This window comes from Trachinotus anak, unplaced genomic scaffold (assembly GCF_046630095.1).
Source record: "Trachinotus anak isolate AG129_WGS33_773 ecotype Australia unplaced genomic scaffold, CSIRO_AGI_Tana_v1 ptg000005l, whole genome shotgun sequence".
NCBI classification, from domain to species: Eukaryota; Metazoa; Chordata; class Actinopteri; order Carangiformes; family Carangidae; genus Trachinotus; species Trachinotus anak.
The window spans coordinates 13,379,704-13,403,231 of NW_027273856.1; the positions used below are offsets into that span (position 1 = coordinate 13,379,704).

The following is a 23,528-nucleotide window of genomic DNA, read 5'->3' on the forward strand; positions in this document are numbered from 1 at the left end:
ACTCGGTCGGCTGCTTTCAGTTTGATGCATCACTGAATGTCACCATCTGCATGAGCTGAGACTAAAAACTTAACATTAACATTAAACATGTTTGATTTTACTGTAGCTTCAAGACAACAAAAAGACTTCAGAAGCCCAGACGTGACACCAAACAACCGAGTGATGGGAACACGCACCACTCCAGCAAAACTCATGTTTGCTCATGACTTTATTCCAACATTGGAAGTCTGACTGTGACATTGCTTGAAAAGCTGTTTGATGTAAGGCCGGCCTTAGTCCACCACGTTTTGATTGGTCAGCTGATTGCAGGAAATCTCCACAGGAAGTGGTGACAGTCAGTCAGTCATTCAGCCGGCGAGCTGTATGAGCTGTATCATCTGACCCGTGCACATCTCGAGTCACTAAATCTGAGAAAGAAAAAAGGTGCAAAGAAAAGAGGTAACTGCTGATCAGTTAATCAAATAAATACCCAGCAGATCAGGGTATCCAGGGAGAAGACGTGAGACAGTAGGATGAGTTGGTGTCAGTCTAGTCTGCAGTGTGTATTTGTGTGTCCCTGCTGAACAAGGCCAAGGTGTGTGTAGCTCCACTGTGAGCCACACAAAGGCTGGCAGCCACTCCAGTGGTGAGGGAGCGGCGAGGACGGCACGCGCCTGTCTGTCCTCAGCCTTCCGTGTCAACATGGACTCTCTCTTTCTCTCACACGCCAACGCACACCACGAGCAGCCAATGCTGGCTTCTGCTGCAGTTGCTAGGCAACAGTGCCGGCAAAGCAAAAACCCCTAACGGACAGGGGGAGAGATAAACAAGTGATTCTTTCCACCCAGCTGGTCAGGCCACCGAAAGAGTGTGTGTGAGTGCGCACGTGTATGTGTGTGCATGCATGTGTGTCTGAGAAGGCAGGACAGAATGAATGAAAAAGAAAAGGAACAGACAGGGAGGAAAAATTATAAGAACAGAGAAAGTGTATGTGTGTGTGTGTGTGTGTGTAGCAGCCTCTGTTGTTTTCTATGTTTTGCTGTTATCAACTTTGGAATCGAGAATCCTGGAATTTTATTGGTGTTGGTACTGACAACCAAAACTCTGATACTGTGACGTTTTTATTTTACATTTTAATGGTCACATTATAGTGTGTAATGGTGAAACAATGAGTGTGCTACTCAAGAATCACCATTCATTTAAAAATACATAGGAGAAAATTAAATTCTGTTCATTCTGTTCTGAATTAGTTTCTCTTTAAAAAAAATAACAAAAAACCCTGATAATAGTTAAAGTAGCAGATCAATAAGAGGAGTAGTATTGTTCCAGTGTTAACGACAACCATCCCTAATGCCGTGTGTATAACTCATCTCAGGGACGCTTTAGCCTTTGCAGTTTTCATTCACTGATAAGAAAAAGAGTGCAACTCACTGACTAACAGTGATTGGCTGATTCTCTGTGTGAGATGTGTGGTGCATTGACTCTACGAATGACACTGTGTCAGGAGAAGTTCACTCAGGACACCATCATGACACAAATAAGATCAGTCAGACATTCAGAACGTCTTAGATGGTTCTTGGTTAACTGTCGGGTTTATGTTTGACTGCATCTCAGAAAAGAGCATCGACCTGAAGCAGCAGATGTTCCTCCTGTCTCACACACTCCCTCTGTTTCCTGCACACATCTTCCTCTCTCTCATCCTCAACCGCACACACACCTCCATATAGTCAGCATGCAAGCAGCAGGTTAAATGGACTAACAAGGAGACAGAACCATGGACTGAAGCGTATTGACTGTAGCCTCGTGATGTTGTGAGCACCGAGATCACGTTCTGAGCTGTCTTCTGTGTTAGGCTAAACATGCTAACATTAGCCTTTGTCAGTGTTGTGCGTGGAGCTCTGCTACAACAGATGTCAGCTGTCACAATTCACAAATAACAGTAACATTTCAGGACATGAACATGTTTAAGAGGTCCCATCCAGTCTAAAGGTAGATGTCCATGTGTTTGTGATTATAAAGCAGGTCTAGGTTCTATATTAATACTGTGAAAGTATCAGAGCCTCAGTCCACAGAGAAATGCACACAGCCTGTATTCAGAAACTGAGCCTTAAAACCAGCCGTCAGGACTTCTGGAACTTTGTGATGTCATCATGGCCTACCTGGACCCACTGTCCCACATTGGAGGATTTGGTTTCTCCTGAAATCTGCTGCATTTTTATTTCATCACTATTAAGGACTCTCATTAGTGTTTGTTCAGCCTCTCCAACAATCTTTTCATCTTGTTGACTAATTGATTCATCTTTTACATTGGCAGTCTTGATTATTCAACTCATCGTTGTGCCAGGCAGCTGTTTTACAGATTGTCTGTGAGGTGACTGGTGTGTGTTGTGGGCACCTCTGATTGTTTTTCCCATCATTCCTCAGCCACATTCACAGTTTCCTGTCTACCTTCTTGCTGGGGGACTTCTGAATGAGGGAGGGAGGGGCTGCTTCAGGGTCTTATCTCTGAGGGGAGGAGCCCTGAGGCACAGGCAGGACACTCTGCCAAGCACCTCCCTCAATCTCTTCACCTCCTACCCCCACTTTCTCACTATAATCAGCACTGCAGCTCCATGACTCAGCACCCGTCACAGGGTCAGTAAGGCAGGCGTCCTGCAGCATAGTTATAAAACCAGTCAGTAAGTGACCGTCAGACGGCTGACAGCTGTTAACCTGTTGTTAGAGTGACAGAGACAGAACCTGAGATCTATTTCAGACAAATGAGACACAAATGCTGCAGCATCTACACTCTCAGTTCACACAGCAGCCGTGCAGAAAAGGGGAAAAGCAAAATCCTAGGAAGCAAAATGAAATTAAAGCACAAACAAAAGCTGAACGTTTCTTCTTCATCTCAGTGATACGATCTGAACAACATGCTACCAGAGGCACACACTGCAAGCTGGACAATGGGATGAATCAGCTACAATGAGAGGAGCCGAGTTGATCATTAGAAAACTAATTGACAACTGATTAACCTTTAAGAACAAGATTAACCTTTGAAGTCATTTATCAAGGAAAATGTCAGACGCCTCCCGGTTTCACTTTTTCACCTCAGACTCTGATGAATTTTTCAACATTTTTTTTTTTATTTATTTAATTGAATAAACAATGAATCATCTCACTGAAAAAATACATGGGAGAAAATAACCATGAATACAAATCATCATGTGTTGCAGCTGAATTAACTGTAACATAATGAAATGTTGTCAAATTGAAATCATCCATCTCACCAAACAAACAGTCCTCCATTTTCAACACTATTCTAGCAGTTTTAGCATTGTACAGTAATACAGTGCCACATACAGTCCTATACTACAGCAGAGCTGTTTAAATGAAGTCCCTGCTGAAGCTGAGGGTGCTGAACAGTGGCAGTGTCACAGTGTCAGTGTCACCTGGGAGGACAGGGGAGTCCACAGACTTCTACTGTGGTGGAGAAGCCAAAATACTGCCACACTGATTCTCAGATGCTGCGCTGAACGTTGGCTCAGGGCGGCTTTGCTCCCCCGTGTCATCAACCCTCACAGCAGACAACAGTTTACTACAGGTCATTGAATTAAACAGGTCATTACAGCTCAAATAGGAACTTTTCCCCCACACGTTTGACATAATATTCAAATTTCAAATACAAAGTGAAATATTATACAGCCCTATAATATACTAATGCAATATATAACTAAACTGCCACTTGTTAAATGTTATGCTGTGATGCCTGTGCTGACTGTTTGGTCTGTTTGTACAGCCAAAAGCTGTGCATGGCTGTGGCCTTTTTCCAAGCTCTCCTCTCTGATCTCATACTCTCTCTCTCCACTGTTGACTGACCCAATATGGCGACGGTGCACATCAAATCACAAACCAACCTGCAGTGCCTAACATCCAATGTTCTGTTTAAGTGGTGTATTCCAGCGGTTTACTTTGTAGCTTCAACACACAGCTGTGAAGACGCCAGGTTTCCTCAGGACAGGAGCGTGGAGTCGGCTGGCTATCAGTCACGCTGCTAACTTTTTCCTTGGCAGTGAAGTGGTGTTTACTCTGTCAGCCGCTCTGCCTGGTAACCAGCTCCTCCTCGTTATGAGGAAAACAGTCACATCTCTCAGCAAATGTTAGAATCTGTCAGTGATGGTGCTGAAGGACAATGAGGTGAGTTTCCGTCCCTTCTCAGGAGCTGGGAACATATGCAAATACACAGAGCCAGTATCCACAAATGTTGATTTTTGCTCAAGCAGCAAATCCTCACTCTGTTATAAAGATTACTTCTGCAGCTGAAAATACAGACAGGAACAATACAGGAATGCAGAGGCAGAAAGAAGAGGTAGGTTTGAGTACAAGAGCTCTTTTCCAGGAAACACTCACACATAGCAACAATAACACATACATTTTCACACTTTCACACCTGAGAGCTGACCAGCAAAAAGCTGAGATCTTGTTGGCGTTGCCAGTTATACAACCCAACTGTCCTGAGAAGAGGCCCAGCAGCCACTCCGTGTGCTCTGCATGTAAGCTCATTGCAACAAGTTCATTTTTTTCTGCTTTACTCTCAGAGGTTTGGGGGAAGCAGTGAGACTCTGTCTGTAATCAGACAGAAAGCTGCCACAGGGAGGAGTGGAAGAACATGTTAATGAAGCCTGTGTTGGTATTAATTAAAAAATCCCAGGGAGAGCTGTGTGACATCTAAGACTGAGCGCTCCCAGCGCCTGGAGAGGGAGCAGCACAACTGCACACACTGCACACCAACACCACGATGGTGGAGGCAGAGAGAGAGAAGATGTGGCTTTCTCACAAGAACTTCAAGTGCAAAAAGGTCATGTTAATGTACAGAGTGGGGGGTCTGTGAGTGCACAGCAGAGCTGGCCTGAAAATACACAACACTCACACATTTGGTTTAAAATAGGGCTGCACAATACTTCATACCTTGATATTTATGCCAAATGGTTTGATAGAAATAAGACATACAATAGGTCTATAACTTCACACATTTACTGTAGCAACAGCAAAAATTAAGCTTCCAATCCAATCACTGTCTTAGGCTACACTGAGATAAAACCGAATCACCACCTCGCAGTTGTTTACCTCCACCAGCCAATTTACAGGAAATATGGTCACAATCCCCCCCTTCCTGAGTTTCTGCAAACATCACTGTGACAAAATAACTTTTGTCACAGTGATGTTTGCGTGAAATTGTGTTATAATAATTATATGAATTTGTAAGTTGTGGCCAAAAACGTGACCTTTGACTATCAAAATCTAATCAGTTAATCTTTGAGTCTCAGTGAATGTTCGTCCCAAATCCACAGATCTGAGATACCACATTTAAGAGGCCAAAACCGTGTTTTGTGAGGTTACAGTTACCTTGACCTTTGACCACCAAAACCCAATAAGTTCATCCTTGAGTCCAAATGAATGTTTGTGCCAGATTTGAAGAAGTTTCCTTAAGGCGTTACTGAGATATCGTGTTCACAAGAATGGGACGGACAGTTGGACGGAAGGACAAATATCTCCGGCCCTGGCTGTCGCTGGTGCAGAGGCATAATTTAAAAAAAGTTAAATTATTTCCAAATAACGGAGGATGATTCCTTTCACTCCACCAAATCGCAGACCTCATCTTTTTCAACTCACTTCTTCTTCACCGTCTTCTCCTCCCTCTGGGGCAGTGTTGGGGGGGGGGGTTATGTTTAAAATATGTTGCTCTAGGAACAAGTCTTTCTCAGATAGGTGGTGGTCTGGAAAACACATGCCTACACAGAAAAACACAAACAGCCACCACCCACACAAAATCCTTCAGCCTGTTGATGATATTGGACGCATCTCTTGTTTTTTTTTGTGTCTTACCCTGCAAATATATACAGTCAGTTCCATGCAGGAATCACTGCTCTGCACGACAAGTCCAGCCAATCAGCAGCTCCTCTGTCAGCATAGAGTCACTGGCAGCAGCCTTCATATTCTCTGCCACTGCTCTAATGAGTTAATTTCTGGTGGTGTGTGTGATTATGTCTCTCCATGATGTTGTGGTCACTCCAAAAGGATCGTAGTGAATAGTAGTGAGCACAGCTTCACTGAGGAACAGTGAAAGAAATATCACATCAGCCCTGAAGACATACAGGGATACACACATCCATAAAATGAAGCGAGTTCCTCTGTGAGTGTGTGTTTGTCTTCGAGGAAGAGCAGAGTGACTGCAACAAGAGGAGGAGTGAACAGAGGAGGGAACAACCCTCTGAATCATAGTTTCTCTGATGAATTCTCTGCTATCATCTGCTTGTTGAATTAACATCAGGGAGAGGATGGAATCTGCAGATGAGCAGTGAGTGAATGACTGTAGAGGACTTTATGTTCCCTGCTTTAAAAACTAATAATGCAGGCCAGCACTGTGTCAGGCTGTTGAAGTCCAGCTGTGGTGGGAGAACCGTCATGTTGTCACCACTTCTAGGAGGAGTGGGGGCTTTTAGCTTCTCTACAAACCTGATGAGAAGGTGAAGAAAGGATTCCCACTGAACTGTCAAGAGTAGAGATGGACATAATCACTTTACAATACTCAAAATCTAGTGTTTCATGAATGGACTTTTGCAAGAGGTACTGTGAGTGTACAGTAAAGCCTGTCACACCAGACATCCACACACACCTCTGCAGTTACATAGTTGCAGATGGCACTCTTGAACACAGCACATCTCATCGTGCTGAACTGACTGTGCACAGCTCCCTGGCAATCAGATAGACTGTGTTGTTTTTTAAACAGAGAAGGAAAATGAGAAAGCATTTAGAAAACAACACATACGAGACAAAGGAGACCTGCTGCCCCTCTCTGAGTCTGAACAAAGACACACAAGCTTCAGCAGTGTAGTCAGTGCAATAGCTAATCTGACCCAAGACAAACAACACAGAGTGTGACTTGACTGAGTGTGTGCACCGTAATTGCTGCAGACCTTGCACGCACAGGAGATGATGCAGAGGTTGGTACGCACCTAAGGTAACAGATTTCACACATGCTTACTGCATTAAAAAGACACAGTATGTTGGTTCAACGTACTGTCTTCAAAAAAAAGAAAACAACATGGCTGTGAATGAACAGACTGACTGGTGATCAGTCCTGGAAATTACCAGTTATGAGACTGCCTCTCTAAAAACACAAATTCAGGTGCGGCAAAGTATTTCCATTCAAGTGGTCAGCATATTCAGGGGTAGACAGTAAATAAGGGGCGGGACAGATGGGGAACCAAATGCAACGACGGTCCCTGGTAGGAACTGTGATCACAGCTTATTATGTTCACCTTAACCACTGGGCCACCTCATGTCTGGAGGCTTTCCTGCTAGAACTGACAATGCACACCAACCTCCACTTATTCATCTGCACATATACAACTCACCACCTTTACACTTACAGAGATGACAGCAGTTACTCGCTCCTGCACCATTGTGCTTGTACACACAGAGCAGCTGTGGTGACTCATCTGGCCAGACTTCACATAGAGCCGGTCGCAGCTCACAGGCAGTGTGCTCTCTGCTGGCTCCACCACACCTTTCATGCATTTTGCAAAGTGCACAGAAAGGTGTGCGTATCTGCCCACTGTGACCGCCACCAATACAAACTGAACACTTCCTGCTACTACTTCACATTAAAAGCCTGTTGCCAGATAAACACTAGATGAGGAAGTTGCAGAGAGCAATGGTGCTTTATCCAATGAAAACTCAGCACTCTCAGTAAAGGTCCACTGAGTAATTGTTCTGGAGCTTTTGATCGTGTCACACATGTAATGGAGTTTGTCCTGTTGTCTGTTTCTGTTTCCATCTGTGTGAGCACTTTAAAGACTTGTTATCCACGTTGGCTTAAAAGTTAAGTTTCAAAGTTCATTATTGGAAACAGCAGTTCAGGAACTAATCTTACTTCAATGTCAATTTAGCAGCAGTTCTGGAGCTTTTACTCATGTGATCTTATTCAGCAGATGGAGTTGACAAAGTTGTCAGAGGATTTTCATAAAAGAGAGGAAAGGTGAAAGACGGGGCTGGCTCAGAGACCGTGACGGCGCTCCAGGCAAAAAGAGCTTATTGTAGTCTGAGCAAACCTCCAACACACTGGTCACTGGTTTCAATTGCTTACTGGCACGACACACGCTTTTTTAAAAAAAAAAAAATTTAACCCAGCTTCTTAAATTTAATTGGTAAAAAGCAAAGCAACCAACAGTGTTCTGAATCCAACCTGGTGTAATATGACACTCCCAGCTCCCAACAACAACCCCCACTGTCCTCTGAGAATTTCTTCCTGTTCCTGAAGTAAAACATAAACTCATCAACATCAAACATTAACATACAACATATTCTGAGTCTCAGCACAAATAAATTACTGCAGGATGGTTCCACTTACCGCTGCACAATTATGGGTTATTAAGAAACCATCTCCCAAAACACAAATGTACACTGCAGAAGGGAGAGCTGGGTCCAAGCCTCAAACTGGCTGGGTAAGTCTCCCTCTCTGACTGTGTCTGGGCTTCGTTAAGCCGGGCAGATAGGTGGGCCCTCCCTCCTGCCGTACAGCCAGGCCTTTCCTGGCTGCAGGCCTGAGCAATGAGCCAGGGGCTGAGGAGAGATGACGTCCCGCCCGGGTTACTCCCAAACAAGCTGGAGGACTTCCTACACTGCTCCTGTGCACAGCGCTGAAGGCCTGATGGAGACACAGTGACGCTGTATTTTCTCACACTTTTCCTTCTGATGGCAACATGGTGTCTTCACATATTAACAAGACAACAGAACAAAAAATCGCCACAACAAGACCACTCCATGAAAAATATGTTCTGACATGCAAATGTACAAACAACCTTTGTAAAGTCTGTGTAATTTGTGCTGAGACCTAAAACATAAACTGCATAATTTCCATTCAAATCCAGTCACCTGTGTCTAAGCTAACACTTGTGGTGGACAGGATAACTGGCAACCAAGTCATTGACACCCTGCCCCAGTTTCATGACAGGGAACACAATGAGCTCCCCATTTTCCCTTAATGACCACTTTGCTGCCAGCATGTCCCCACTGCTCAAGCTGAGCCTGCTGGAGAACAGGCGTGCACCTCCGTGCCAGCTATCCCTGGCGTCTCCCCGGCTGACGGGACAGACAGCGCCGTTGAGCCAGTCATTTGAACAGACAGGATGAGGCTGACCAGATGGTGACTTGGTTGAGCTTCATGCCAGACGTTCGTTAAGCAGACAAAGCGAGGATACATCGATCTTCATGAATATGAACACCAGAGTCGAGGTTGGCTGTGAAGTGACGTTGGCCGGTGTACGCTGTGATCGCGCAGGCCACTCTTCCTGCCGTTCACTCCTGTTAAGACTCTTGTATGTGAGAAGATGGCGCAGATGGAGACAGCAGCTTCGACCAATCTGGACCGAGTCAGGGATGAATCAAAAAGAAGATGGACAACTCAAGGGACATGATTAGAATGACACCAATACCAGGAGGAAAATAGTTATTCTCTACTAACAGTGAATCAGAGAGTTGTGAAAATGTGTAACCTTTAACAAGAAGAAGCGCAGTCTGTGACCTACAGGAATAGCAGATGACAGTCCGGTCAGACCAGACTAATGACTCACACTCTCACCTATGACATGTGCTTTTCACCAGGACATGCTCCTTCTTAAGTCCTGGGTCTCTTTGCAAAGATGAAATCTCTTTAGCTAATTGCTCTCTTCTCTACATTCCATCCATCCACTTCTCACCTGCTCTGCCCATGACGTGAACAACCATGGGTGTTGTTGGAGTATCCCAGCAGCTGGTCTGAGACCTTCTATGTTCAGAGTTCAGAGCTGGCCTGGAGCCTCTCTCTGTCTTTTCCAATCTCTCTTATCCATCTCAAACATTAAACTATAGCCACAGTGTTCTAGGAAGATGTGTTCATGCACATTGTTTGACAGCTAAGTATCATTTGACAGGAGCCAATGTTTGTGTGAACACAGTTCACAGCAGAGAGAAACAGGGCGATGCAAACACCATAGCTGCTGTCACGGGGCATGTGCCCACATCACTAGGCCATCAGGACAACACAGGTTTCCATGACAACAAAGAACAATAAACATCAACTGAGTTCTACAATAAAACACAACCTTGAGGTCAATGAGAGTCAGTGACATTAATGACCTGTAAGAATTTTTCTGCTCGTGATCAGTGAATCGAAGTGAGTGTGGTTTCAACACAATCAACACAGGGTCTATAAGTATATTACAGTGTTTCCCATATATAGACAGTGTGGCAGTTGGTCTCCATTCTGTGGCGCACCGCTTTGACATTGCTTAGTTTGGTCAATCGCTGCCCCAGCTCGTCCCGCCTCATGTTTCCCTGCCTGCAGGCAGGTCTCTCGACCCGCCCATCTCTCTCTTGAGTGTAAGAGGCACTACATACATAGGAGAGAACTTCATTCATTCAAAACGGCAGAGATCTCTTACTGGGTGGGAAGCAGTCATGAACTGCTATAATGTGCCAAATATAAAGTTAATGGTTATGTAATCTTTTCTTGACTTGTCTGTGTTTAATTTTGCCAATTTTTTGTAGATCCACTTAAAATTTGTGCAACATTTGAAGGGAAACAGCTGCAGAGCGAGGAGACGGGAAGCAATAGGTCTGGAGGGAAAGAAGAGAAGCATCTGGGCCAGAGGAAGAGGGAGAGCGACAAATCAGATGAAAGGCACAGAGAGAAAAGAACAGTCAATCCAGTGAGAGTGTAATTAGCAGGCTGAGGGTTTACAGGAAGAACCCTGTGAACTAGGACACTTCATTCCCATATAACCTCAGCTGACCTTCTCCTCGGAGCAGAGAGAGAGAGAGAGAGAGAGAGAGGAAAAAAGCCTGACTGTTTGGCCAGAGTGCTGTGCAGAAATATGGGGAGCATCAGCGTAGGCCATGTAGGCCAAGCACAGCCCGAGGGCAGGAGCAGGACAGGGCCAGGGGAGGAAGCAGACACGGTGGTGGAAGCCTGAGTCCCGACGAGGAGGAGGAGGAGGGAGGAAAGAGAGCAAGAAGGGTGAGGAGGAGCAAGTAGAGCAGATACAGCAGGACAGAGGTGCTGGACGGACTCAGAACACAACTACACTCTATGTGGAGCAGGAGAGAGCTAAAGTGAAGCACCACAGTCAGTTTACATGTGTTGAGAAAAGGTAATTGAAGATGAAGGCAGATGAACTGGTTCAGTGATTCTCACTGATGGCACTTTTTTGTTGCTTTGAATTCTGATTTTGTTAAGGGTCAGATTTAACTTGGTTGTGTTTTCCCTCTTTTTGCAAATTTAAAATTGTACCCGTAGAAACCAATAATGAATAAACAGTAAACAAGAATGCTTTAAGGCAGACAAATGTTACATAATCATCATACTGGTGGGATTTTATGCATTTAAGGGTTAAATGGTGCAGTTATGAAGATTTCAGAATACTGAGATATATATCGTGTATCACCAGACACCCTGAAAATATTGCGACTACAATTTTGTTATGGCAGCATTCAGCAGGGTAGGTTGAGGGACCCTGAACTACCCCTGCTCCACAAAAGGACCTGTCCTCACGAATGAGTACCACCATCTTAATGTTCAGGCATGCAAGTGAATAAGGCTACAAGATATGAAGAGGTGGGTGTGGGCAGGGGGGTGGGGGTAGTGGGGTTAAAGAGTGCGTGGGGCTTTGAGTTGAGGTGAGGTAAGGGAGGAGCTGACAGGATGAGACCAAAGGCCAAACCAGATCCAGTGGTAAACACCCTCTGTGTCCTATGCAGCATCTTTCCCATGGAGGCAGTCCAGGACAATCTGAGGGCAGGCCAGAGCATAGATGGGGGAGGTGGGGGAGGTAGGGGAGGAGGAGGAGGGACAGCACAGAGAGATGAAAGGAAACGCTGATGCGATTCAGGGGGAGAAAGTGAAAATCCTCAAAACTGGAACGGCATGTCGAGTAAAACAAAGGAATGTGGAGGACAGGAAGAGAGAGGCACGGGAGGAGGTGGTGGAGGAGGAGGAGTACAGAAGAGGAAGAGAGAGACACAGACAGGCAGAGACTGTGACCAGTAGAGGGGAAATCCTCAGGGTGCCTGCAGCTACTAGGACACACAAGCAGGGATATTCTCATTCTCCCACACACACACACACACACACACACACACACACACACACACACACACACACACACACACACACACACACACACACACACACACACACACACACACACACACACACACACACGCCACAACATCTCTGATGCTGACTGCAGAGACAGGCGGCTGCAGAAGCTGCACGCTGCTGTTCACCACAGCCTTAAAGGACTAGTTGAACTATTAGGGAAACGTGCTTGTTTTCTCCACCTCCTCCTCCCTGCACTACAGCAACAGCACAGGTTTCCAAACAGGTTTTGGTACAAGTCTCTGCACAGGCCTGTCACCTCACAGTGACATGTAACTTCAGGTAGCTACATTCCCTCTGCCAGGCTGCTGCTCACAAAGAAACTGTTCCAGAACTGGGGAACACAAAACAACAACAACAAAAACTATTTTTCTGGTAATCGCATTGTTTCTTTAAATGATCCAGTACTGATTCTTTGATTTCCATCTGTGCCTTTTCTCAGTAAACATTTGTGTAGGCAGCCGTTACTGATTAGAAGTGGTTCATTTAGGGTTACATCATGTGTAACACGTGAATAATTACAGTTAATGGAGCAGCACTGTAGTTCACAGGACTGTTGGGGCTCAAGATGGTTCTGAAAGGGACAGCAGACGCAGCAGTGGCTGCCTTTTTAATACATTTGCAAAAATGTATGAAAATTCAGTTTTAACTTTGTCATTAGTGTAGAATATTGAGGGAAAATGAATTCTTTTGATTTTTGCCACAATTCTGATTGACTGATTATTTTATAATTGTCCAACAATATTAGAGAAGTGCAATACTAAATTAGTTACATGCCCTTAACACTCAACACTAATCTCTGATCTAAATAAATGAAACACTCTAAACTCTACACTAATCTAATCTGATCTGCCTCCTCAGGACTGTGTGAGTGTGGTCTGATCAGAGTCAATGAACAGGAACCAAATCACCAGGCCCCAAACAGGATCATCACAGTCTTCCTGAAATGTGGCTAAACCCTGATTGATGCATGGTTCACTGTGAACGCATAAAGCTAGTTTAATGAAAGGACACAAGAGCCTCAAACGCTGCTCTCCCCTATATAAAGCTATGTGTAAAAGTCTTCGTCTGATTATGGGAATTTAACTTCCCCAAAACAGCTCCACCAGAGGCAGCAAACATTTGAGCTTGGGGTGGGGGGGGGCCTTCGAAAAACTGAACATTAGCATTTGTGAGGCTGCAACGAATGATAACATGGTGAATGTAAATGGTCTGCACTTGTAGACTTTTGTCTTATTGACCACTCAAAGCACTTTACAATCCATGCCACATTCACTCATTCACTCACATATTCAGAGGCAATTTATGGTTCAGTATCTTGCCCAAGGACACTTGGAGCTGGGATCAAACCACCAACCCTCTGATTAGTGGTCAAAAAATAAAACCTAATGTCTTGCCAGCTGTATTTCTAAATGAGTCATGGCTCGTGGGCTGTTTTGTTCACCTGTGCATCATTTTGGTGTGTGGATTTGGTGATCTGTGGTGCCGGCAGCATTAACCCTGTATGCACAGTGCATACTTTTTTGTTTTATGATTTGTTTATTTAGCCAGATGAAGGAAGCTTTAGCCAGCCAGCTTAGTGTTGACTCTTTTACAAACATTTTTGGAGATGTCAAAATGCTGATACACACTCTTTCATGTGCTCATAACCCAAAAATATCAAGGGTAAAATAATGCTGTGAACTACAAGCTTTACAAATAGTATTAGAGAGGAAAGCAGATGACATGCAGCAAAGGGCATAGTGTACAGGACGGGTGGCATCCTTAGTGGGAAACCTAAAGGTAGCCTACAAGCAGACAGGCGGTCCTTGTGCGTAATATAATAATCCTGCAACAGCACTGTTGGTGATCAGTGATTGTTGATGCTCGGCAACTGGAGCAAAACTCCTGACAGCAAATTCAGTTCAGCAGCCTCTCTCTCTCTCTCTCTCATCACAGCCACAGAATAATTTGAATGCAGATTGTGCGTCTCCATTTTAAGCAGCCTCACAGAGTGCAGCTCAATTCGTCTGTTACTGTAGATTCATATCTGGGGGGCGGGCAGGAGTACTGTGGATCACCTTGACAGGAGGAGAAGAAGAAGAAGAGGGAAAAGATCATGGGGACAACAAGAGTCATAAGAGACAAAGGGCACTCGAGGATAAAATGCACAAGGAAGGAGATCTGTATTTAAGAGAGCAAAACCTTAAGCACTAAAAATCCTGACACGACATGAGCTGCAGAGAGATGCTACAGATTTCATAATGAGTGTGAGGAGAGATCTCCAAGCACCACCTGCCCTCCTCTTCTCAGTTCAGATGAAATTTGATATTCACGGCATGTCTTGCCAGTCGGAGTACAGAGTTTGGATACGAAAAGAACCAAGCAGGTCGAGACATACCTCCTTGAGGAATAAAAGCTGGTAAATGTCTCCCAGAAATATACAATCAGCTCACAGAAAGCAACTGGAGACACTTGGTCGCACATTAAACAGCAGCAAAAGCAACAACACAACTGTGGTCACATTAAAACACACAGGCACCCACATATACACACACACAAAAGTTGTGCTATTTTTAGAGCTGGGCTTCCAGAATTTCCCTCCCCATCCCCGTTATAATAAGCCTGCCCTCAAACTGACTGTGCACAGCTATGGAATTAAAATTTGATCAAACAGACCATTTCCATTCCCGCTGCAGTCTCAGACTGAACGGAAACAGCAGCACAAAGACTGGTGGGTGTTGGTCTGGAGTCTAAGAATGGACTTTGCACAGGTAAAGGAATGCACTGACTTTAGGCAAATATGCTCTGCAAATAAATTAAGACAGATCTAGTAAAATATTGAGCCTATAAAAGACCAAAGCATTGTATTGTATTGAGATTTGAGGTGTGATTAACATTTTCCAGTGATGACTAATCGGTCCTCATTCATAAGAAGAAAACAAGTAGCCCTTAATCCGGTCTGTTCTGGAGCTATAAAAGTGAAATAGCAAAAGCTAACATGTACGAGCAGAGCTGAAGCACTGGTGCATTCCTGTAACAGGAGGTAGTGCTACTGCCCCCTCATTTACAGATATAGCCCCAATGCTACAGATAAAAACTTAATCACTCTGTTTGTCTTTGTGTGCATTTGTGCAAATGTGCACACCCACCACACACACACGGGCCTCATTAACATCCATGTTGAATGGCACAGCATGGCAGGTTCAAAGCATTCTCCCCCCTCGAGCAGCGATTCAAGCTTTCCTCAGCCTGCCAAATTCTTTCATTCTTTTTAAACAAGGTCTTAATCTGCCCTGAAACACTGCAGAGTTCTCCTGCAGCACTGCCAGAGGCCCTGAGGGAACACAGAGTGGGAAGTCTCCCTCTCTCACAGGCTGGGTGGACAAAGCTGGGGCCCCCCTCTCTCTTTCTCTCTCTCCCTATGGGGACAATGGGGCAGGAGAAGAGAGGAAGGGCCCGACACTGAGCGGGGAGGACCTGAAATGACCCAAGACCACGTGCCAACACAGGCCTCTCTCTTCAGACCACACAGAACCACATTACAGAAACCTGCTTTGGAAAAAAAGAAGAGGTGCTGCCAGAGTATACGACCTCACCAACAGCAGGCCTCAGCAGGCCCCTGCATTAGAAGGCACTTCACATCAAACACTGGCTTTTTAATAAAGCTGCATCAAAAGACAAAATACTTCCTGCACCCTGCACCCTGCACCCCCACCCCCCCCACCCCCCACCCCACCCCCACCACCAATGGGCATCCATCTCACCATGGTGATGAACTAAATCACATTACCTCACTGGCAAAGCCATCTGGCAGGCAGCTACCAGAGAACAACAACAACTCTGAGGCCCCAGCTCCAGCCTGCTCCATCGCAGCCCACATGGCCTAATGTCTTACACTACACTCGGGTGGGGGGGAGGGGGGGGGGGGGGGGGGGGGGGGGGGTTTAAAAACATTTGATTCAAAACACAAGCCTGTGTGTGTACCTGGGTACACCTGTACTGACAGGAAATGTAAAGAACACAGGCACTGTCATCACCTTTATCTTTAAAAGTGTTAACTTTCAGTTCAATCTGCAGATCTCATTATTAACTCCAACAAACAATGATAACAACACTACCTCAAACCTCACATCTGACAGAATTCACCTTTTGTCTGAGTGAAACAGCCAAACCAACTGACAATAGACAGCAGGCTCCACAAGCCTGACCCCACCCCCGCTGCGGCTGTCACCACAGTACAGATGCACTGACTGTCGTTATGCTGGGTGACAGATATATCTGATGGTCTCGACTGTCCAGGACTGCTGACATCTGTGTATCCTATGTGTGTGTGTGTTGGCTGGTGGAGTTGCTAGGTTTACTCCTCAGTGTTTCCCCTACCATTAAGACCCACCCCACCCCCAAGAAACCAAATAAAAATGTTGAATTTTTTATGTTATTTACCAAATGTATGTGCACTCATTTCATCTGAGCTCAGTGTGACAGTCTGCGCTGCAGTTTGCTGTTATTTACTGCTATTTACTGCCAGTACAGAGTAACAGGTACCAGGAGGGTGGGGGTTGTTGTGGCACAAAAAGCTGATGATTGACAGATCATAACTAATGACAAAAATACTGAATGTTATAACAACATGAACTTTCGTTGTCTCCATATCTGGATCCAGTGAGCCAAACAAATCCCTTGAAACTGACCGATTTCAGTCAAATATTTCTCTTATAAATATCAGTGTGATCATGTTCTGTCACTACACACTACACAGTCCTTACTTACAAGTAAACCTGAGCAGTCAATATACATGTGTCTGAAACACAACGTCCTCCTCCTGAATTTTTTCAAATAATCAAATGAAGAAATCCTGTATCTTGCTCTGACTCAACTTCTAAGAAACGTTGACAAGAAGGTGGGCCTCAGTCTGTGGGCAAAAACATCACAGGATGAGGATTAGTGTGGAGCAGTGATCAGTCTCTTTTTGTGACTATCATCTATACGGCTCCATTTTCCTCTGATAAACCTGCAGCAATAACATGCATCGCTCATCAGACACTCCCTGAAAGAAAGGTGGAAAATCGGGAGGACAAAAGAAAGAAAATTCAATCGAGAGACACCGTGTCAACAAACATACGTCTCTCTCAATCATAAAATAATTAGAATCAACTAGAGCAGTAGTTAGAGGAAGATAATTGAACCCGAGTAACCGACAGGAAGAGAGGAAAGTAAACAGTTGAGGGGACAATAACCTTCCTAATGAGCCAAAGAGCCTGTTCAAATCCACCTATTATCCTACTAATGGATCCGGGAGGAATTCCTTCAGATGGCATTAAGAGTACCCCTGGAGAGAGCTAAACCAGGGGTGGGTGGGGGGGCAGTTTTATTCTTTACAGCGCCTCACTTCTTGGCCCTCTCATTCAGGGCAGTTGGTCATGCACTTCCTCCCTCTCTGCTCTCACACACACACACCCCCAACAAACACTCGAGTGCACTTGTCCAAGCAAAACACTGTGCCTCCTGTTGTTCCAGGGGCCCAGGGCCTGTCAGCGCATCAGGGCCGAGCTTGTCGGCACCGAGGATGGAGATCAATGCTGTCAAACCTCAAAAGGTTGCAGCTGCAGCTGCATTGACAGTAATTCTCAGCAGTGTGAGGAGGTGCTTTGTGTTTGCCGCCCTTGGAGATTGTTAAAAACCAACCTATAATAAGCATGATGCAATGCTGATCACAAGTGCAATTTCCACAACAAAAGGCATTTCTGCCCCCCCCCCCCGAGCTACTTCACAGATAGGAATGCATGTACAGGATGAGTGCAATACAAGCAGGCCACTCACTGAATGCTAACAAGGGGGGGGGGGTAGAAGTGTGGCATCGAATTACACAGAGATGATTGGTGGGAGTGTGCATGGCTGGGTCAGGAAAGGACAGGGAGCATGAGGCCCCGGGTTGTAGCCAGAGCCACATGGTGCAGATGCACTGCTGACCGCTTACACCGGGGAAAACACACTGATGAGATAAAAGCCGACACATATTTAGCAAAGCTGCTCATGAACTCCTCCCCTCGAGTCAGACGCTAAAAATCACCACGAAGGCAAAAGGAAATATTAAAAAATAACTCTTCATGGTAGGTGTGGCCTGACTCTGAGATTCCTGACTGCTTCAATGTGTTCCAGATGGTGATGTAATTTTATTTCTGGAAACGCAGAGCTAACTCTGACTGCGGCTTGCCGCAAGTGATACATAAACTGAGCAAAAGGAGAGTTAAGCCACGCAAATATGCAGGGCTCCCACAGCACACACTACAGACGGGCTACTTTATCAATACTGCAACTTGAGACAACACAGTCTGATTCAAACCACATACACAATGGAGAAACGATGCCAAATCCTGTGTTTTGTGTACACTTGTGTAAAAACTCAACCAGTTTAAGTTTTTAACGGTTCAATGGGACCAATGAAACCTGTTTCAAAAAAATGACATGAATGTTAACAATCAGAGGATCAGGTGTCGGCATTTACACAAGAGCAATGTTACAACAATTATCATTCCTGTATCAGTTCATCACAGTGTTTCCTCTGTGCTTGTTGTTGTAAACCATGTAGATGAGCCTCTTCCATGGTCCTAGTTTTGTGCTCATTGGCTCACTTGAATGGCTTACTAGGAGACAAATGAATCTCTGCCATCATTTGTTATGCTATTAACTACACCAGCAGTTTTCCTGCCATGACATTTCAAAAGTTTGCTGTGGAGAAGTTCAGTTTGGAAACTACAGGTTGCGTGATATGGCAAAAAATGCGAAGTGAGATCATTTACCTCTAAATATGTCTCCATAAAACTTTGATAAGAGTAGTTTGGGGATAATTGTGATTTCAGCAGAGATCTACACAATTAAATTAAGGTTAAGACACCTGTTCCTGTTCTGACCATGGGTCATGCTAAACCTTGTACTTGCGACCTCTGTCGAAGAGATTCAGGAAACACAACAGGGACGAGGTATATCAGGGCAACTATCAGGCAAAAGTTGACTCACACAGAATATAACCCCCCCAGTTTTTTGATATCTGCACAGGCATCTGCTCACATGGCTACAAGGCAGCTAAGAGCACAGTCTCAATGATCCATAATCAGAGTGCATACAATAATGTGACACAGGTTGAAAAATGCTGTATTCTAATTTAATGAGGATTGGGCTTCAAATGATGAGTAGATGAATCAGTTGTTTGATTGACAGATAGAGGTAGGGGGTTAATCATAGTCACATATCAAGCAAAAGCTCCAAAATTCACTGGATCCAGTTTCTTAAATGTGACAATTTGCTGCTTTTCTCTGTTTTATATCATTATAAACTGCATATGTTTAGGTTTTAGACTACTTTACATCAGGTCTAGGCGATAAAACCCTAGCAACATGTATCACCAATAGACCTTTAATTAACAGCAATGAGAAAATAGTTCGATAGGAATGCTGATTATTTCATGGTTGGCTCATTAACACATCATATCCCTTGATAATGGAGCATGCAAACACACAAACAGCCAATCATTTAACAGGTGTGTTGTTCAGCTACACTAACAACAACACCTTAGATGCCTCCACCCGCAACATGTCTTCAGTCACCATCAACATCTGCTACATCTAAATAACCAACCCACAGCCACTCCACGATGGAGATGTATTCAGCATCTCCACCAAACAAAAAAACATCCAAACAAAGGACATAACTCATTATGCATTGCTGAGGATATGCTACCACTCAGTGTGGTTGAAAATCTGGCTGGTCTTTATTAAAAATAGTTCATCAAAAATGATTGGTATTGACTAATGTAACATTTTTTTCAATCACAATAACATTTTTGTCCCCCATTACTATATACAAAAACGCCCTTTAATATTTCTTACAGACAAAGGTGACTCTTAGAAGCTTATTTTATCCAACAGACAGTCAAGATATTCAATTCATTATCACTATGACAAAGAAAAGCAGCAAATCCTCACATTTAGGACTGGAACCAACAAATATTTGGTGTGCTGGCTTGAAATATTACTTATATAATGAAGTGTTGGAGCTGTCTAACAAGATCAGGACAGTGCAGCACTGATTGTAGCACTATTACCTTAAAACCAGACCAGAAAAAGGAAGAAAACAGTTAAGCAATGATGCCATTGTGTGCGTGGTATAAATAATACTTTTCATATTATGATCCCAGTCTTGCATCTTAATATGAAATATATCAGCATCTTAGGTAACGCCCTGCTTGAGAACCTAATTGCAACACTATGTTAATTGGGTTTATTGTGTTTGAATCAGTGTTGATGAATTGCTGCTCAACATGCATTCAACTGACAAGCCTCTCAGACTGCCTCTGCTGCAGTGTGTGTGTGTGTGTGTGTGTGTGTGTGTATGTATGTGTGTAGCACAACCACATGCAAACTTGCAGGTTTATAACAGAACCAAATTAGACCTGACATCCTAACCCTGACCCACCATCCTTCATTTCTCTGATCTAAAGCCTTTAATCCTCCCTGAGGTACATCCTATTGGACACTCCAGGTCATCCTGCGAAGGTGCACTAACTCATTATGGGAGACAAGTTTTAATGCAATTTTTTTTCCAGTGGGGACTAACATCTAACATGCTTAAAAATATAAAGTCACTTGCAATGGTGGTTTCACCAAATGTCAAATAGGGCTGAAGAGGGGCAGGGCAAGTGCTAGAGGATTTGGCAGGGATGCTAATGCTGTGCCATTGTGCAGGAAATGATTCTATTGTTTTTCAGCATGAGGATTAAGGTACCCAGAGTGTTTGGCTGTAATGGCTTTATTAAAGAGCAGGGGATGTGCCAAAGCTCAGGAAAAACACTCATCAACAGTAAATCGTTCTTCTTTTGTACAATGTGTACAGATGAGAGCACTCTTTAAGCAATGACAATTTCTCCATATGTCTTATCACTAATGTCAATATGCACCTCATTTTCACACAATGTAAGATTATGTGTCCATTTATCATGACCCACTCATTATTTCCTGCATATTAATGTGCTGTGATGATGGCTCCTGCCTTTTCAGATTGTACTGTCTTCCAAGGAGCACATAGTTTTTCAGAACCCCCGAAATCAGTCTCATTCTCTGCCACTAATACAATATGTCTGTATTCTATGTCTGCTGAAAATGCTGCAGTCACCAAATTTCACTATGGTGATGGACAAAGTTTGCCTTCATTGTTCTCTCTTGTTTTCTTGCATTAAGCCACAAAAATGGAGGAAAGCTCTAAGAGGCGGCAGCATTTTGTAGTCTAGCCTGTCAACACTCCACAGGTTGCTTTAAGCACAATAAAACCTCCATAAAGGGAAGCATGTACGCTGTCCCTGACTGCTTTTTGAGGCAGGCACAGGCAGAAGTCGAGCAGCGGGAGCCAGCGGTGTCCGCCACCTCCATGCCATGATGGAGCCGGGGAGAAAACAAAGCCGAGCCGTGAGAGGGAGAGGAGGGGGAAGCAGAGGAGGTCTCCCACCGCTGCGGGCAGCCCCCATGCAAAGCAACAGCGCTGCACACCGCGTTATTACAGTGTGTCAACACCCTAATCACCTTCCCGGTGTCATTCTGCACACAACAGCCGTCAGACGTGCTGCGAACCGCACAGCGCGGGTCTTCAAACAGCGGCCGCGACCACGTAACACGCCGCGTGGTGCGGTGCACGGCAGCACGGCCACCATTAGCTCCCACCGCCACAGAGACACACGAAACAAACACAGGGGTCCACTGACCTGCGGGTGTTGCCCCAAATATCCGCACCACCGGTACTTTCTTCACGTCGCTCTCCCTGAATTCAGAATAACAGGCATCCAGGTCTTTAATGGGTCTTGCCAGATAGTAGTCTGCGGTGACGATGCGCACGGCAAACATGATTGCCGCGTCAGCCAGAGAGGGACCGACCGACAAAAAAGCCAAGAAACTACTGTTAGGAGTCCATAAGATGCGGGGACCTCGGTGGTCAGTCGATACCAACCGAGGGGAGTGCTGTCACCGGGGTAAAACAACGAGGAGGCGGCCCGGTTGTGTCCCATGAAAAAACGCGAACAAAGATTCCCGTAGCTTCAGCGCGCCCCGAGGTGCCGCGGCCGTTGAAGTCCAACTGCGGCTGCGGAGAGCTAAACTCCGCGGTGGCGGGTATAAGACCGACGCTATACAGCTGTCGGATCCATGTTGTACTTGTAATTGTGGCTGTCCCGTGATTTTAGCACTCTCTGTAGTGTTTTTGTTTTCAGCCAGGAAGACGTTCCCCAGGCTTCCGGTATGTAGCGTTATCTTTCCAAATCACGTCCCAGAACTAGTCCCAGCCAGCCCCGTTTCATCAGACAGCCCCTCAGTTGTGCTCCTTCTTCTTCCATAACGGGCTAGCCCCCGTTAGCTAACCTACGACAGACTCCAAGGTGGTCAGAATACAGAAGATTAGTACATCCGGTTGTAATTTTCAGAATAAAAGCAATGTTGACGACATTCATCAAAATCTGTATGAAGTTAATCAGCAAAATCAAACATCCTGTTTGGCACAACATACAAATCTAAACAGTAAATCTGGCTTATTGATTGGTCCAAGATTCAATACTTAGGTATACACTGTGGCTGATAGGAATTATTTGGTTGAACTCACATACTAACACAACATAAAGCACTGAATGCATAAACTGATAAATAAATAAAACAGGTGACCACATGAAAATACTATCAGCAACAAGAACAAAATATAATGTGTTTATATCTACAGTGTCTTATGGACAAGAGTAACCTCATAACAGCACATTAGTGATTTAGGAGTTAAGGATGCAACTGCTGGGTAACTGCTGTTGCAGAATGTGGCTGTTGCAGATTATTAGTCTTTAATAAGAAGAGGGGAGGTTAAAAAGATGGTCAGCAGGGAGTGCTTCAGTGCCCCTTTAGTTGTAGACATTGATAGTGTTAAATGTGTGCAAGAGTTACAAATATGTTAAAAAATATCTGTAGCTGCACAGGAATTTACACATATTTTGTGTCTATTGTGCAACAAAATATAATTGTCTTTGGGTTGGGGTAAATTCAGTAGAACCAGTTTCCAGGGTTCTTGTACATGATCAGGTATCTAAACAAATGCCATAAACAACATAGAAAGCGATTAGACCAGGCACTCCCTTTAATGTAAGAGATGTCCATTACACCACACTCAAAACTCAATTATTGATCTGTTATGTACACTTTACATCAATTTAAACCAGCTTAGGAAACTTTGGCTCATACCTAATATGCCACTAATATAATATGATCCTAGTATTACAATCAAATTGCACTAAAGTGGGAAAATGCTTTAAAATGTAATTGAAAAAAAGTGAGAAGTACATGTTATGCCTTTATTTTTTAGCTACTCTTGT

At 44.4% G+C, this 23,528-nt stretch overlaps 1 protein-coding gene across 3 annotated transcripts in view; it reads right to left on the bottom strand.

Moving 5' to 3' along the window:
• Window positions 1-22,569, bottom strand: part of rev3l (REV3 like, DNA directed polymerase zeta catalytic subunit) — a 69,652-nt gene extending 47,083 nt beyond the window's left edge. For 2 of the 3 annotated variants that reach the window (XM_071478431.1, XM_071478430.1), the window contains exon 1: window positions 21,891-22,569. In XM_071478431.1, the coding sequence (XP_071334532.1) occupies window positions 21,891-22,029 (139 nt within the window). In that variant the 5' untranslated portion in view covers window positions 22,030-22,569. Of the gene's footprint in view, window positions 1-8,371; window positions 10,658-21,890 lie in introns of those variants that run through there. The other variant, XM_071478432.1, reaches the window with a different exon arrangement.
• Between the last annotated feature and the right edge of the window lie 959 nt (window positions 22,570-23,528).